The sequence below is a fragment of the Calonectris borealis genome, chromosome 1 (assembly GCF_964195595.1).
Source record: "Calonectris borealis chromosome 1, bCalBor7.hap1.2, whole genome shotgun sequence".
Classification (NCBI taxonomy): Eukaryota; Metazoa; Chordata; class Aves; order Procellariiformes; family Procellariidae; genus Calonectris; species Calonectris borealis.
This window is the reverse complement of record NC_134312.1, coordinates 220,622,174-220,640,446: the sequence shown is the minus strand read 5'-3', so window position 1 is coordinate 220,640,446 and position 18,273 is coordinate 220,622,174. Positions and strand designations below refer to the sequence as shown.

The 18,273-nt window shown below is 47.2% G+C and overlaps 1 protein-coding gene and 1 pseudogene across 1 annotated transcript; one reads left to right on the top strand and one right to left on the bottom strand.

The window, feature by feature from the left end:
* Positions 1-2,654: 2,654 nt before the first annotated feature.
* Positions 2,655-13,598, top strand: LOC142080396 (olfactory receptor 51Q1-like; annotated as a pseudogene).
* Positions 13,599-15,922: 2,324 nt separating this feature from the next.
* LOC142080338 (olfactory receptor 52B2-like) lies at positions 15,923-16,873 on the bottom strand. The gene has a single exon (XM_075145626.1). The coding sequence runs from the start codon at positions 16,871-16,873 to the stop codon at positions 15,923-15,925; it is 951 nt and encodes a 316-aa protein (XP_075001727.1).
* Positions 16,874-18,273: the final 1,400 nt, after the last annotated feature.

The following is an 18,273-nucleotide window of genomic DNA, read 5'->3' as shown; positions in this document are numbered from 1 at the left end:
CTCTACAACTACCTGAAAGGAGGCTGTAGCGAGGTGGGTGTTGGTCTCTTCTGCCAAGTAACAAGCGATAGGACGAGAGGAAATGGCCTCAAGTTGCGCCAGGGGAGGTTTAGATTGGACATTAGGAGAAATTTCTTTACTGAAAGAGTGGTCAGGCCTTGGAACAGGCTGCCCAGGGAAGTGGTGGAGTCACCATCCCTGGAAGTATTTAAAAGACGTGTAGATGAGGCGCTTATGGACATGGTGTAGTGGGCATGGGGGTGTTGGGTTGAAGCTGGACTCGATGATCTTAGAGGTGTTTTCCAACCTTAATGGTTCTATGATTCTACGATCAGCATTCAGCTACAAGAAGAGCAGAGATAACCCCAGGGTCCCTGAGAGAAGATCTAATGTTTTCTTCCTTTCCCTGAAAAAATTGGTTAAAACGCACTTTAAAACTAAGTGTAAGCAGGGGGTTTCTTGATGCACATAGAAGGAAAGGGAAAAAAGGTGATATATTTTACATTGGACAGATATTGTTGCTTCAGACTTTTCATTTCTAATTCTTGATTGTTCCATCCATCAAAATTTTTGTTGTCTAAAAAATTTAGAATTTTGAAGGTGTTTGTTAAAACTGAAATCGGAGATTACATGACACAACTCTTGGATCACTTTGGTCTTGTAACAGGGAATAAGAAGTTTTCTGTGCGCCTTGGTGAACTGGGCCCAGGGCAGCTTGGTGAACTGTTCAGATCAGTGGACGTTGCTAGCATTGGTCATGGAGAATAAGCAATATAGATCTGTCTAGGCGGATAGCTCAGATGAGAAAAGGAGTTCTCTTTGCTGTTCAAAAGGATGCTGGGCACTCAGGTACCCCGGGGTGAGGAGGTAATGCTGGAGAGACGGCAGATACAGGTAGAGAGACTGCAGAGGCTAATTTGTTCTGCTGCTGCTCTGCAACAAAAAATCCAATTATTTATTTTACTGGGTAACACACTCACATGCTCTGCTTGCTGGAAGGTTAGGAAGAGAAACTGCCTCTTTTTGATAAAGTATTTTAATCTTCCTGAATGAAGAGGCTATACATATAGAATTAAGTTACATGTGAGCCAAGAAAGAATAAAAACCTGAGAATAGAAAGCAAGGAAGGAGTAAAAAAAAAAGGGGGGGAAATGATAGTGAGAGATATGTGAATGAAGACAGAGGCACAGAGTGATCTTTCTTAAAAATTAAAGTTCCTACCTGAAAATGAAACATCTCAAAAGCCTCAGGGACTTCCCACGGAGGTTACAGACATGTTGTCTCAGACCCACGGTCAGGGCAGAATCTCTTTGGGAGCCATGAAACAAGATGGAAATTGGCCTCTGAAGACACAGGCTGGTAAAATAAACCCAGTGCACGTGGGAGTGCTGAGGAAATGCAGGGGGAAGGCAGCTCAGAAGAAGAGCTGAAGAAAACTGCTAGGTTTATCCAAATGCAAAATTCTGTATTTTGGCTCTTCTGCAGCAGATTGGTGTTAGCGTGATGATGTTATCTGGATGCGCACTGAGAATGGCAGTGGGTTTGCTCCTGTACCGTGGCCCAGCGCTTGCTCAGTTTATCATAGAAACCAACCCTGGAGCCAGCTTCCTCGCTGCGCGGGAATATGTTGTAACACTGAAGCGAGATTAAATTGGACAAGTGGGATTTTAGTCCCCCAAGATCACCCCTGGACACAAGCAGTGAGGTATGTAACTCCTCATTTTGTCTCTGGATCTCTGTTCTTACACTGCTCTCCGCTCAGAGGCAGCTTTCGCCCCCACGCCTCGTGTACCGCCGGTACCTGAGCCGTGGCAGGTCGGCACTTCCCCAGTGGGCACACGAGGGTGGCGGACCAAGGCCATCGCTCCTTGCTGTGTGTCCTCTCTGAGAGGGTTGTCTGCGATAGCCCGCTGCAATGGTTCTGCTTCTTCCTTGCAGAGCAGCTATCGAGTTGCCAGTCTCCCCAGGGAAGGTTGCTGGGGTCTGAATGGGGAGGGTACGTGACTTGGGCCAATTTCTGCAGTCCGTTCCCCTCACACCACCCCAAACGCCATTATTGTTTTACTAGTGACAATAGAGGTGACGTCCCTGACTGCTCACTAGAATGTATGTTTATGGACCCACTACTCATTAATTTATATAATCACCTTTTAAACTCCCTGATGCTGTCCTCCTTCATACTTGATTGTGAAAACAAGTTCCAGAAATTGCTCTGTAAAATAAGTATTTTTCTCTGTGTCAAACCCTTCTCCTGCTAGTTTAAGTAGTTTTAGTATTGGTGGGTGACTGCTGTGCATTCAGCCCAATATTTCATTGTCTCACACGTCTCCTACTGAGGCCAGACTGGCAGCAGTCTTTCACTGCCACATCTGCAGAAAAAGTGACCTTTTGCCAGACACACTGCCAAGGTAATATCAGTGCAAAGCTACTTTATGCATGATTACACAATATTGCAATTATTAGACTATGCGAGCAGGGAGATACACAAAAACTTCTTGGACACCCTCCCAGGAGCAGCAACACGTGTTTATCTCATCTCCACCAACATCAGTCCTGTGGGTGAGCATCCAGGGTGAGGGGGGCATTCTTGCTGCCAACGGTCCCTCGGGTCTTGGCTGACAGAGTCATTTTTGCCTTGAACAGCTAGTGGAAAAATGGATGATTTTGATCAAGGGAAGCATATGGTCAGAAAGAAGCTGGAGCTAGTGTCCGACCACAGAGAAATACACCTGCAGTCGGCCAAGGAATTTGAAGGGTTCTCCTGGTATCCACTCTGCTCTGCCTGGGTGCGATAGCTGGCATGCTACTTTCACTTGCTGTAATGGTCTGTTTCGGAAGTAAATAATTGAGGGAGTGGGAAGAAACCAACCCGCTGAAGTCAGAAGTGCCTGCCCCTGCCACGCCACGCGCCCAGGATCGCTGGTAAGCGAGCCGGAGCACAGGACACCCCAGTTACTGTGCCCCTGTTGAGATGACGGAACCAGAAGCGCATGAGGTCTGAGGGAACATCAGGTTCATGCAGCAGAAAAAGGACTGATCCCTGTTGTCCTAACCACTGTTAGCATTCAGTTTGTGTTTTTTCTTTAAATCCTTCTCAGTGCTAACCGTGGAGCTGCTGAGCAGGGAGCAAAAGGTTCCCCTTGCAAACCCTGGCCCTGCTTTGCAGTCTCCTGTTGTGCGCTGCAGCATTTCATGGGCACCGAGAGACAGAGCTCAGGCTTCAACTCAGGTAAGAGACCCAGGGCTGGAGCCTTGCGTTAGTACTTTGGTAACAGGCACCGGATAATGCAAGACCATGACTAAGAATGTGCTCCCGGTTTTAATTGAGCTGCCAAACCTTTCTGCCTTCAGCAGCTAAAACTTCTCCTATCTCCCGTGCTACCTCAAAGTGTGCTCTGCTTTCAGAAACCTGCTTCCCAACCACAATGGCAAATCCTCTCTTAAGTCAGTTTTACCTGCTCAGCATAAAATCAGAACCTGGTGTCTAGTATGAATTATTCAGATTTATATTGCTATGTCTCGTTATGCTTTATTGCTCTTTGAAAGACATTCAGATTAGAAGTCCTGCGCACCTGCCAGGTACTTAGGAAATTCTCCATGGATAAAATGAACATACGGCATTTCTGTGGTGTCTCAGTGTGGATGCACTATATATTTATAAAAGCAGTACAGCGCTCTGTCAGCTGTTCCTGCAAGAGTCTGTCTGTGGGCAATCTGTGTAAAGACTTGGAGGATATTCCCTGGCTGTGTTTAGGCAAGTGAGGGGGGTGTGATACAGTGGCACCTGGAGACGTGGTTCCTCAGCTGAGTGGGGCTCCTTGAAACCAAGGCATCGGAGCGTGTGTTGAGGGGAGGAGAGCGGAGCCACAGCTGGCGTGAAACTGCATCTCCTCCGGCAGCGGGACTGCAACAGCCAGGGCAGAGTCCAGACAACTCGGCGGCACTGCCAAATTCATCAAGTAAAGAGAGGCTCCTACTTATTTCTCAAGTAAAAACAGTATCAGTGATGCAAGGTCTCTCAACTCCAAAAAGCAGGAGCCCTGAAATGCCACGGGTGCACGTGAAATTGGCACAAATGTCTTTGCTTCACCCAGTACATTTGATTAGTCATTATTTATCTGGGGAACAGCTGCAAACTTTCCTCCCTTTTCCTCAGATTAATGATGTTTATAATAACAGTAACATTGCGTGTTGATATTTATCACAGTAACAGGTAAATGAATAAGTTATTGGGCTCGTAGGTATGTGGTATTTATTCTTGCCGTAGCAAAGTGCAATGTTTACATCTTTAATGGTATGTTCCTGTATCATCAAACTCTCATTTAAATACCGTACTGCAGCACTCTGAGAGAGCCAGAGTGCATAACATAAATCTGTTTGCCTAGATTTGGCAGATTTATGACATTGGATCATTTCTAGTTCGTGCTTTTTTCCTTGGTTCACTGATTACAGGATTACCTTGTCATTTTGTGCTTCAGCTCGTCATGTCGTGTTGCCGCAGAACCAATTTATCTCATTCCTCTCATACTGTTCACCCCAACGGGCATCCGGGGGATGGAGGTTTCCCACGTCTGGCTCTCCATCCCTTTCACTTGCATTTACATTGCGTCCCTCGCGGGGAACTGCACAACCCTCTTTGTCATCAGGACTGATCTGAGCCCCCACGAGCTTGTGTACTGTTACCTGTCCTGCTGGCCATCACTGATTTGGGTTTGTCTCTGTCTACAGTGTCAACTGTGATGAGTGTTTTCTGGGTCAACCACAAGGAAATCGGTTTCGGAGCCTGTTTTGCTCAGCTTTACGTTGTTCATTCCTCCTCCTTCATGGAGTCCTCAGTGCTTCTGGCCATGGCCTTCGATCGTTATGTGGCCATCTGCTACCCGCTGAGATGCTCCTCCATCCCCACTGGTGCCAGGATAGGCAGGATCGGGCTGGCTGCTCTGTGCAGATGCCTCTTAAGAGGGCTGCCATCGCCTGCTGTCTGATCAAGCAGATGTGCAGACACCGCGTTCAATAACTGGTATGACTTTGCTGTAGCCATTCTTTCTGACATTCATCCTCATCTTCATGTCATATATGCTGATTGCTAGGGCTGTTCTGAGCATCGCATCCCAGAGGGAGCGTCCCAAGCTTTGAACAACTGCCTGTCCCGTATCCTGGCAGTCCTGATCCTGTACATCCCCATGGTTGGCTTGTCCATGGTTCACCTGTGTGGCCAGCACGCTTGCCCTCTCATTCATGTCTTCATGGCCAATGTCTATTTGATGGTCCTCCCCGTGCTGAACCCCATCATCTACAGCATAAAAACTAAACAATTCCACAGGGGTGTGTCCTCATGCCAAGAAAGAGCTTCTGTGGTGGGACATGAGAGATGTCCCTGGCAGAGATCACTGCTCTGGGAAACACTCACTTAACATAATGATCCCGATGTCAGTTCCTCATTTGGAAAGTGCATTTCCTTTGCATCACGTGGGGCACCTACTCAGTGAAGGTATTAACAGTATTACTGATATCCATACATTAAAACCAACTCATCAGGAATCCCAGCGTGTGGAGTGGGTCACAGCTCCCACCCGGGTCTGTCCCCTGCCCTGATGAGGGGCAGCCGGGAGTTTTCTCAGGTCCACAAATTCTAGCTGGCTGTTAGAGCATTTTATAGCTCACAGTTTCTTGTCATTATCCCTGTCCTGTGACTCCTTCATGTTTTCCTGCCAAGTACCTGAATAATGCTCTCTTCCATCTAAAGGCTGCACCATCAGTCACAAGCCAATTTCCGTGACAGTACAATAGTCGTGAATGATTATTTGATATCTGTCTTGCTGTTTTACTGCAGATTGTTTCATCTGTTCCAGATGATTTTGATAAAAGGAGCAACATGAAAATGGAAATTTAAATAATCTCAACCCCCTCTGTTTTCCAGCTGATTCTGTTAATGAAATCCATAATTTGCCTGGTGTCGTACAGTGATACATACAGCTCCTGCAGACTCTCGTGATGACCCATGCTGTTTATTGTTCTTTTTCTCCCTCATTTCTTTCTCTTCTCCTGTCCTTAGATTTGAAAATCTTGGTAGCAGGGATTATCTTTTCATTCTACACCTCTAATACCATATTAAAGTATCTGATCTATGCTTCAATGTATAGCAAAGGTACAGATACTAAATACTACTGCTACCAATTGCTCCTCTTCCTGGCTACATGACTGAGATGCTAAATAACAACAAAAATGCTAAATAACAACAACAACAAAAATAACACTTTCAACTGCAAAATTTCAGGTAAATAAATATCAGTGCTGGACTTGTGTGCCACTTCGATGGCATGTCTATATCTTGATTTGTATGGATCAGCAATGATCCAATGATCAATGAATGAAATGAATGAATGAAATGAATGAATGAAATTAATCAATGAATGAAATAATTATTCAATGTCTGTGGTTCAAAGACAGCTCTCTCACTTTAGCCTGCTGAGAGGGCTGGAAAGAGAAACAAGTTTTAGAAACTCCCGAGAGCACTGGCGAGCAAAAGAACTGGACACACCAAGAGGAAAGGTTTCTGCTCATAGTAAGTGACACGTCCCGAATTAACAGCATATACTTAGGGTAAGAAAGAGCTCTTCTTGGGCTTGGGCTGGTAAGTAGGAATCTCTTTGGAGAGATCAGTGATGGGAAAAACAGGAAGCAAAAAGCTGAGGTGGTTGAGAAAGGGGGTGAAGACAACATTGAGAATATTGTGGAGAACGTTGAGAATGGTCATTGAGGCATCTCAGTGGAAGACTGCGGTGGTCCAGGAGGAAGAGACAGAGGAAGGATGGGCCAGGAGAAGGGTGGTTGTTCAAAGGACAACAAGGTGAGATGACATTTTATGTTACTGCTCATTTTACAGCAGGGACCCAAACACTTATCTCATTGATGCGGGTATTTCTGGCAAAATACTGCATGCCAAAGCAATGTCTACCTATGGAATTTTGTTTACATAGTTAGAAATAAGAAGGAGGGGTGTAGTGGTTTTGGCTGGGATAGAATTAATTTTCTTCATAGTAGCTTGTATGGGGCTGTGTTTTGGACTTGTGATGAAAACTGTTGGTAACACAGGGATGTTTTAGCTATTGCTGAGCAGCGCTTACACAGCCTCAAGGCCTTTTCTGCTCCTCACACTGCCCCGCCGGTGAGTAGCCTTGGGGTGCACAAGGCGCTGGGAGGGGACACAGCCGGGACATCTTCTTGCTTCTTATCCTGGAGAGAATTTCAGATTTAAGGCTGCCTTGATTTTCTTGTGCAATGCCCGAATCAATGATCAAGCTTCATGGCTCCTTTGCCCGGTGGGAACTCGAGGGGGAGTTCACTCATGCCGCAGATGCAGATTTGTACTTCTTCTTCCCTTGAAATAGCTGTAGCCCCTCCAGAACAAGGAACCTCCCGTCTGGCACCTCCCATCTGGCTTCGGGACCCTGCCGGGAGTCCGAGGGTCCCCGCTTTCCCAGCCTGTGTTCTTTGGTACGGACCGGAGACAGAAACCAGGAGCGTGGGGGAGGTCAGTGCAGTGCTGCATGCTGCCGAGCGCCCCCGCTCGCATTCGAGAATGAGAAATACCTGATCGCTATACTTTGTTCACTCCTAAAACCACACTGAAATGGCAGTACAACATTTTGAATAATACATGGATTTTTCATTGCGCTTTACTGAAAAATTATTCACTCAGGTAAAATCATGAGGGACAAAGCATCACTGCCTGCTGGAAAAGCTTTCACAGTGACGTATGCCCTGATTGCAATCTCCGGGTCTTATCCTTCAGCCATACTGTCTTTTGCACCAATACTTTTTTTTTTGAATAGTTCTTACTCATGTTAGACATTTTTAGCCATTTTAGAAAACATATGCACAAGGAAAGCCTGTATACTGATTAATAGTATTTTTCAGCACAGCAATTTAAAGCAAAATGAACTCCCTGCATCTCAGGGCAGAATTGAAAACAAGATTTTAAACCTCATCTCCTCCAGGTCTGTTTACACTTTTGCTCAGGTCTCCAGTCCTGTTTCATAAGAAGGCCACACATCCCAAGCTAGGAACAACCTGGAAAATAAAAGACGTGCATCCCTTCCCTCCCTAACAGTCCTTAACTTAAATGAATGTGAAACACATCTGACTCCTTCCTGAGCATCAGTCAACATGCTTTGTCCTTGATGCCAGCCAAAAGCATCCTGCACCAGCAAGTGCAAAGCAAAGTGCTGGACACAAGTCCCTAGAAAGACTCTGGGGCCTTTGGGAAACTACGGGCGGGACGGCTGGCGGCCGTACCAGTCAGGCTGCAGAAACTCCGAGGGTAGAGCTAGCAGAGGTAGTGTTTGTTGTAGCTATAAAAATATCATTATAGATACGTAGCTATTGTAAGTATGTAGCTGCAAGTATGTCAGACAAATATAGATTGTGGTGAGAGATGCTGTCTTTTATTAGATGAACTTACTGCCAGAAAACCTATAAAAATCTTTCAAACTCGCAAGCTGTTCTTCCAGTCTGAAAGGTAGCAATCTTCACAGCTAAATATAGCTTAAGAAGAACGACTCTGAGATTTATGGAACATAGCTCATATTTCTGTTTAATGCCTGTTTTTAGCATCCAGTGGAATCAGGAGTTTGCATTTTTATGGTGATTTGCTGGTTGCCTTGAAATCCAGCTCTGAGATAAGGTGAGGTTGCCTGTGTTTTCCCATGTTTGTTCAGGACAGCTGCCCTTGGGGACGCGGGGCAGACGTGTGCCCACCACTGCTCCCGGGGAGCTCCGGGCAGCAGCTGGGCTCTCCATCCTCCAGAGCCTGGTGCATGTGTGTGAGAGGCTCCGGGGGACACAGCTGCCCTGTGGTCCCTGGCCACGTCCCAGGAGCTGGCCGAGGAGCCCTCCTGGGGTGCCACACCGTGTTCTTCCCAGTGGTCCCAGCTCCAACCCAGCAAAGCTTTTTCTGTTCATCCTTGCTGGTATGAGGGGCTGTTGATGGAGACCAGCACTGGGATCGTAGCCTCGGGCACGGATGTGCGTTGCCATTGCAGGAGGAATGCTGTGTCTTTAATAACCATTCCCAAGGCAGGAGCTGTAGGAGAAATCTTCAGTGCAGCAGCTACCTAAATCAGCAACCGCCCACCCCGAGCGCCTGGCTCAGCACGGTGTCCCAGCGAGCTGTGCATGCAGTGGGACGTGACCGCGCAGCCCCTTTGGTGTCTCATGGTGACCGGGCTCCTTCTCCACCCTGAACACGCTGGGTTTGCAGGCACTCTCGTGGCCATGGTGCCACGCACGGAAACGCTGCCGTGGATGCCACGCACAGAAACGCTGCCGCGGATGCCACGCACAGAAACGCTGCCGCGGATGTCATGCACAGAAACGCTGCCGTGGATGTCCCTGCCTGTCAACCACTGGAGCTGGAGGTTTTCCATTTGCTTTGAACACAGGGTGATTACCGGCTGCAATGCAATGGCAGAAACGCTCCTCCCTCCCTGGACAGGTTCTGCCTCATCTTCTCTCCACACCCCAACATCGGCCATAGCCTGCAGCTCTGCGTCTGTCCCTCTCCCATTTAGGCCACTTAAGCTGTACTCTGTCCCGTCTCAGTCGCTGTGGGTCACTTTGGCTGTTAATGCAGTATGCCATGATGGGGTCCAGCTGCTGCTGCCCCTTGGGAGGGTGGTTCAGGTGGGACCTGCTCGGGGGCTCCCTGCGGCGAGGTGTACAGCCGTGGGGTGCTGACAGCCCACCGCGGGGCAGGAAGGGAGCAACAGACCCAGCCGCTCATCTCAGCGTTGTTCTTCTCAACCTGTAGTCAGATTTAAAGATTGCTTTTATCTTAACTTGGGAAGCCAACGTGCAGAGATCCCAGCGTTTGGCCACCTGCTGCACATTGCTGTTTTCCCCAAAAGACAGGAGGAGGGAGGCTGGCAGACATCCACCCCAGGGGATGGAGGGGCATGGTGGGGGGAGCTCGTGCATGCAGCAAAGCATCCTCCTGATGTGCAGGCAGGAGCAGTTTGCTTGCCGTGAGCTGGACCCATAGCTGCCAGTTTATAGCTGTGGCTCTAAAAGTGGAACCTGGCCCCTGTGGTGGTGATTCAAGGTCCAGCAGAAGGGCTGTATCTGTAAAAACCATAAAGAATAGAATTTTAGCTGGTGATCCAAGTACTGCATTTCCATATATGTATATAGGAGGCTTGGAAGTTCTGGTCTGCACTTGGGTTTATTAGTGTTATTGACACTGTTAACATGGGAGGTTTGTATCAGGAAGATGTAAGTGTATGATGATGTTTCCTCTGCTGTTTAAACAGGGCCAGCGCCTGGCTTGCCTTGCCACAGCCCCCTTCAGCTGGAGCGTACTTGTGAACCACTGACAGTCTGTTGTAAAGTGGATTCATCCATTTCTGTTTTTTTTTCAATGAGATTGAAAAGAAATTAAGCACAGAAATTGAAACAGGCAAAGACCATTCTAGACGGAATAAAGACACAGGAGTGTTTCACTGCTTGTGCAATGTTAAAGATGATCTGCAGTTTAAAGCGGTAAATACGAGAGACTCCCGGCTGAGTAAATCACTACAGGGATGGCCACGCTCCATGATAAATCCTCCCTCAGGAGTCCATACACCTCTCATACAAAACGCATTTAAGGGATTTTTAGTGCTAGGCAAAGATCATGACAAGCAGAAGGCTTTGATTTTGCTGCACTGGCCACAGCAGACACTCCATTATTAGTGTAAGAAAACATCTGTCTAGGCATCCATCTATCCAGCTGTTTGCTTAAAAATGACTCTGTTGATGCGTCTTATCTTTCAGATTTTTCACTTTGCTCTTAGTCATCAACAGAAAACTATCTTGCTCTTGAAACTTTTTCCAATTACTCTAAGAGTTTGGAGCGCAGTCTGTCATTTGTGCATGGTGGGACCTGAAGGGACATACATAGCCTGTCCTCCCTTATTGGGATTTAGACCCTGATATTCTTCAGTGAAGCTAGCATGAATCTGGAGAAACTCTGTTAATGGTCCCATTTCTATTTCACAGTAATATACTGAGGTTGATGACTGATCTCATCTCAGGCTCAAGTATTACTAAAGCAAGCAATTTTACCTCATTGCTGCTGTTCAGATACCATGGGGAGGGAGGGAGGAAAGAGCAGAAGCCTGGGAAAAGGCAGAGAGAAAAAAAAAGTCTTTAAAATCAGAAAAAAAGCAGGTCTGAACAGTGCAGTAGTGGCCGGTAAGAAAGAATAGGGAGGGGGTCGGCACAGGCAAAGTCTGTGCGAGCAAACTGCGGGGACCGTCCCGGCGCAGCTTTGGCCAGAAGGGCTGGTCGTGGTCACCGTCTTTGAAGGCGTGCACGGTCTGGAGGAGCCTGGGCTGCGCCGCTCGCCCGGGGACAGGGCGCTGGTCCTTGCACCGCCGAGCTTCGCGATGCTGCCGGAAAACCTCCCAGCTGCCAGCAATTCACCCGTTAGGGGCTCCCTGAGGTGTTCATACTCTTGCGTTTAGACTCTAGGGTAAAATTTAGTCACAATCCCTAGAAAATTTATACATAAATGAATGATCAAATAATGGTTTTTGGCAAATAACGAGACAAGCAGAAACTTCTACGAATTTGTCAAATACAAATCATATCAATCAGAGCATATCTCTTGTGTGGAAGGGTAGCAAGTTTGTACATAGGGGAAAAGAATATCTCTCAATTTTTGAGATGAATTAGCATGCATATTACATAATATTTTCATAAACGATCCAGAGAGTATTGCTGAGCTTGAACCATTATGGGGAAGTTTCAAATCCCATTTCTTGTGCTACTGCAGAGAAAGATGAAGTGAGAATCTGAATGAGCATCCTGGACCTTATATTAGCCTGGCTAGCAGAGTAAAGAAAATACTTACTAAATCCACAGCTTCTCCAGAAGCACAGAAAAAAAAAAGATTAGTGCCCAGGGTAATTCTGAAAAATTGAAAGAATGGTCTGAAAAAAACCCACAAAGAGAATAAAATTCACATTCAGGATGGTAAAAACGTGGGTAGATAGCAGACAAGACTGGAGAGGCTATAGTGGTGCTTATGAACTGAAGAGCAGTCACCGGTGATGTGATACTGAGAGGAGGGACATCGCGCTGGGATGCATCCAGAGCAACATCGCCTGTGAGAGGTGTGCGAGTGCTCCATGAGAGATGTGAGCTGATCACTGACCGATTGGGCCTTTCCGTTTTTACTTTCTCATGGATTATAAGATAAACTCAACTCTGAGTATTTGTATTTCAACTCCGCTTCAGGTGTAAACTGTATGATTTGGTGAAAAATACAGCAGCCGGCTGTATTAGTTTTGTGAGTGCTGCTAGAAACGCTAGGTGTTTTATGAATGGTTATCTATGTGTCTGTCTCTCTGGGAAGGATGGATATCACACTTCTGACAAAGGAAAAGGCTTTCAAAATTGATTGACAATCAAACCTGGCAGGAGATTTTTTTTTTGTTTCTTGGGAAATTCCAGAAAAGAAAAAAAAATCACTTTACTATATGTAACAGAGGGACTCCCAACTGAAGCGGGGGAGGTATTTCCATGAGGGGGTTGCTAGCTGTGGCTTACGCTGATCGCAGATCCTGAAGAAGAGGCTGTAAGTGAGCATCGAAGCTATTTGGGACGGCTGAGATAGCAGGATTGTAAATAGAAGTGGTTGTGAGTTGATAATCTTACTGAAATCAGAATGGTTCAAGGATTGTGAAATGTGAGGTTGCTTAGAAAGTAGATCCCACAGAGTTCAAATATACAGCTGAGCCATAACAGTCAGTTGTTATTATTAACGATAATTAGCACAAATAAAAACAGTGCTTGAGGACATAGTGTGTTGTTGCCACAGATGGCCTTGGGTCTGAATAGATTTGTCTCACAGATTTTGTTTTAAATTTCATTTTAATCAGTGCTTTTGTTCTAGATGAGGACTGTCTGGCTAGAAAGGAGATTGTGGAAAAGGGCCTGGGTGCTGGTGGGTACAAGTTACCCCGACGTCACCGAGAGACCTTGCAGCGAAGGTGGACGGTGCTGGGTCTTTGGGGTGCTGGGGCATGCCGGCTGTGCAGGGCCGTGGTTCCCCCCAATTCAGCACTGGTGAGATCGTGTCTGGGCACTGGGTCCAGTCTGGGTCTTCCAGAAGAGCAGACAGTGACAGACTGGAGATGCTGGAGCCCGGGCTTTTGGTGTGGGTTTTACTACGAAGCCGTCTACTTTGACTCATACCTCAACCAGATGTTTCATCCACTCCTTCTCCACCATCAAATCTGCTGTGCTCGTGGCTGTAGCTTTTGACCTCTTTGACATGACCTGCAGCCCCCGAGGCATACGTCCCTCCTGACAAACTCCCTGGTCACCGAGATCGGTATGGGGCTGACCATCCAGGCAGTACTTCTGGCGTTCCCGGCCTCCTTTCTCCTGAAGATGCTGCAATATCACTGGGTAAGCAGTCTCTCACGCTCTTTCTTGTCTACACCAGGATATCATCAGTGTGGCCCAGTCGCAGCACACATTTATGGCTTAAGTGATTGCTCTTTCCTCAATGGCTTCAGACTCACTGTGACGTGTTCCGTTGTACATCATGATCCTTAAGACTATCTTGAGTATTGCATCCAAGGAGGAGCGGTCCAGGGCCTTGAACACTTGCATCTCCCATATCTGTGCTGTCCTAATCTTCGACATCCCAGTGATCAGTCTGTCTATCATTCACACGTTTGGGAAAAAGTGCTTCTCCTATTGTTCACATCCTCATGGCCAACCCCTGGTCCCACCATGATGAACTGGATTGTGTGCAGTGTGAAAACCAAACAGATCTGTACCCGGACCACCAGAAAGCTGCAAGAAGCCAGATGTGACTCCACAGTCATGGTGTGAGCTGCGTCGGAGCTGAGGGGTCTGACCGCGATTGCACGGGTGGGTGGGTAAAGCCTTGCAGGTGGCGGTGGAGTCACACAGCTCAGAAAGGCAATGAGAATTAGGTTAAAAGTTTAAGGGCAAACTCATCACCCAGTGCCAGCTTGAATAACTGCTAAGACGTGGGCAATAAAATTCCAGTTGAAAGGTGTGCCATTTTTATGCTCAGATGTGGCTTCTTGCATTGCACACATAAGATGTTATTAATTAGAAGAAATGCATATAACTCTGAGTGATGTAACTGCATAAATATATTAATCAAACATAATTTCCTCTATTGACTTTCCTCTTACAATAATGTCTAATGGAGAATGATGTTCTGTCCGCTTTCTTTGGTAAAAAAAAGGGAAGGAATAAATACTTCAATAAAGTTTAAAATGTTGGAGCAGAGTACTGGATATATCCACCAGTATTATGCTAGGAATATCAGCAATTTGTATCTGTTAATCAGGGAACACAGCCATCACAAGGGTCGGAAAGGGGTTATCAGTAAGAGCGGTTATTCTCAGTGGGTACAAAGGAGAGTTAAAGATTAACCAGAAAAAGCAAATGCAGTCTGTCACGAGATGGGCAGTTTTAACAACCAGGTCTGTGGGTCTGCAGAGGAGCCGACAAGGGAGGTCCTCGAGGTGGAGTTCCTGCTGGATAAGCTGTGAGACACACCACGAGGATGGGTTTGCCACAGGTCTACCCGGGTGTCATGTGCAGAAGCGAAGGTGTCTGCACCATGAGCCCGGCGTGCCCAGGGCGCGCCGAACCCCGCTGCCTGTGCACGGGTGGGCTGTCAGCCCGCCAACAGAGAGAACCGGGGGTCGCCTTTCCTCAGTAATGCATGCGTTATTAATCCATGAATTTATTGTGTATTTCTGTTTCCCTATAAACAAACAGGGCTTGGAGCAGGAGGGACTTAATTCATATTCTATTCTGTTCTGTTCTGGTTTTTACAGCTGATTCACATTCCTGTGTAAATCAAAGAAGCAAGGTGTATGTGTCTGTGTCTGTCCGTCTGTCAGCTCGCACGTGCGCTCTTGATTTTCTGATTATTTTCTGCCAAGTCTGGCCGAGACAGCAGAATCACAGGGATATCAAGAGCCTCCAGGTTTAATGAAAACAGTCAGGTCTCTGGAGAAGGGAGATCCTGCCAGTGGCAGGCAGGAGGGAAGGGTCTGGAGGGGCAGCTCTACCTGCTCAGCTTCGGGAGCCACGTGGGATGCAGAGCAGGGGAGGACGGACGTCGATGCTCCCGTCGCGCAGGGAGGGACGTGCTCACCTGCGTGGTCTTGAATGTGGCTCTTGGGAAGATGCAGAACCTTGAGCCTCAAACCATTTTATAATAATTCACCCCATTTATTAAAACTCCTGCTTTTGGTTTTGGTTTTGTTTTCCTGAAAAGGCTCTCATTTGGGGGCAGATCTCCAACTATTGCAAATTAGCAAAAATTCAGTGGTGCAAAGGGAGCAGTGCTGACTCTTGGCAGTAGGAAAGGCCAGTAAAAATTGAAGGATTGATTAAATTTATCTAGCTTGCACTGAAGAGGTCAGAGAAACTTGAATAGTAATTCCTGCATTTAGTCCAACACAATATATTTTTCTCAGCTTATACCTATGGAAATGTTTGATATTTTCTGAAAACTTTGAGATACAAGATATAGAAACATGCACTCAGTGGGTAGCTGGACATGGCAGAGTCCAAGCAGAAAATATGCATCTCATCACCATGTGGGTCCAACCAAACCCATCGATAAAGCTCTGATGGTAATGGTATAACACCAGATTGCATCAGCCCGACTTCTGGTCTATCGTTCCGCACTAATTTATCCTTTTTCATTAGTGTTGCAGTTTAGTCTGAGGAAACATCTAGCTGGAAATCTGATCAGCAGTGATGTTGGGCTGAGTCTAAAAAAGGTAGGAAACAGGGTTATTTCACGTGCATACACTCTGCTTCTTTGGTCCAGATCATTTCTCCGTCCTTTCCTTTCAAAGGAATAGCATCCCTGTCACCGCACTTGCCCAGTCCTGAAGAGTACTTGGGACACCTTTTCTCGAATGAGTTTGTTTTTCAAAGTGTAGACGACGGGGTTTAGCATGGGCGGCAGGAGCACATAGAGATTGGCCAGCAGGATGTGAACGTGGTGGGGGACGTTGCGGCCAAACCGATGAGTGAAAAATGAGAAAAATGCGGGTGTGTAGAACATTAATATAACGCAGGCATGAGAGCTGCAGGTGCCAACTGCCTTGAGCTGGGCATCCTTGGATGAGAGCCTGAAGACAGCCCGGAGAATGAGGATGTACGATACCCCGATGAGCACAATGTCCACGCCTGGGGACAGAAGGGTGGTGGCAAAGCCATACCAGATGTTAACGGAGATGTCGGCACAGGCCAGCCGGGCGATGCCCATGTGCTCGCAGTAGGTGTGCGGCATGACGCTGTGTCTGCAGTATGGCAGCCTCTTAAGGAGGAATATTGTTGGGAACATCACACAAAAGCTCCTGGCTATTGCAGCCAGCCCTATCTTGGCTATCACTGAGTGCGTGAACACCGTGGCATATCGCAGGGGGTTGCAGATGGCCACGTACCGGTCGAACGCCATGGCCAGCAGAATGGTCGACTCTGCAATGAAGCTCACGTGTGTGAAGAACATCTGGGTAAGACAGGCGTGGAAGGACATCTCCTTGGAAAGGGACCAGAATATGCTCAGAGCTTTGGGCACTGTGGAGGAGGATAATACGAGATCTGCCACCGCTAACATGGCCAGGAAGAGGTACATTGGCTTGTGGAGGCTTCGCTCCATCACAATGACAAATAAGAGGATGAAGTTGCCGAGGAGCGCCACGATGTACATCAGGCAGAATGGGATGGAGAGCCAGATGTGCAGGTCCTCCAGGCCTGCTATACCCAGCAGAAGGAAGAAGGCAGGCTGCAAGCTGGTTTCATTGAGAGCCGCCATGGTGGGATAACATCTGAATTAGTTTGGGCTCCCTTCCCTGTAAGAGAAAGCAGGGGAAGAGGTGGGGAGCACAGTTCATAATGGAGAAAAACCCACCTGAGTTTCCCTAGAGCACTTTGTTTCTCTGGATCCCAAAGTGTTTTAAAAAATCACTCCCCCACACATCGGGGAAGCGTGCTTGAGATACTGACTCCAAATCAAGTAATAAATTAAATTAAAAAGTGTATTTCATAGACTCAGGTATTGAAATCCAGCAAAGGTATTTACCAAAGTTCACAAGCTTGGCAAAGGACCCAGGCATCCAACCCCTCCAGCTCCAATTGCTGTTACTTATTGTGCTTTTATTCTGTAGCACCCAAAAGCATATGAGGAAGGAGACAAGTTGGGACTGACTGACACTGATTTTATACAACCTGCTATTTCTTTCAGTACCCACCTCACCTCTCTCCTCACCCATTCACACCACATTTTGCATGACAGCAGACTAGGATCCCTGCAAGGCAGGGAAGGCTCGCACAGCATCCAGGGCAACAAGGCTGCTTACTGATGGCTGCATCACATCGATCTGAAAGGATGATCCATGAGCCTGTGCAGAACAAAGCAGAGTGGAAGATCAGCACCCCGCAGGGTACGTGATCTCAGGGAACAACTGTGTGCTGGGGAGGCAGAACAGCTGCTGAATTTTAAAGCAAATTCAGAAGCAAAGGTCTAAGGCAGGGCATGGCTCTTGATAGGAAAGCTGTGCAATCCTGGCACAGAGTTTGCAGAGAGGAGCTCAGGATCCTCAGTGTTTGCTGATGTCAGAGCCCAAGGATTGCCCCACTGCATAATGGGGTGCGGGGGCATTTGCGCTGGAGCTGGGTGAAATACAACCCAGCAGTGCTGCCCGAGCATAATCTGTCCGAGACTGTGTCACATCTTCCTATTCTGGTCTCAGCTGGCCAGATCTGCCACCAGATGTGCACCAAACAAGCCCAAATCTTCAAGACCCAACATGCACAGGGTTTGTGCGTGCAGAGTCCTCCCTGTGCATGCCAGGGACTGCTGCAGCTTTTCTCCTTGGTGCTACCTTTGGACTTTTATCTGTGCTTCCCCTTCCTCTGCAAGTTGCTCAGCCCTACCCAGAAGGTGATTTGCAGCATTTCCAGAGAAATTACCAAGCCACCTCTGAGGGCAGCATCAGCCAAACTACTTGAAAAGTAGTGAAGAAGAGCCATGAACCCTTCACAGAAAATGGGTGGTCAGGACTAGGTCTCCGGCTGCTTTGGCTGGCAATAACCTGTCTGATGACGATAGCAGAAACCTTTGCTGATAGTCTTCTGCTTCTTTGAATGCACATCCCAGTCCCTTATGGGGAATTATACATGAAAAGCAGCATGAGGTCATCAGGTAGATATCAG

Excerpts from the sequence above, each read along its gene's own strand:
- LOC142080338 (XM_075145626.1), bottom strand. The coding sequence starts at position 16,873 with ATGGCGGCTCTCAATGAAACCAGCTTGCAGCCTGCCTTCTTCCTTCTG.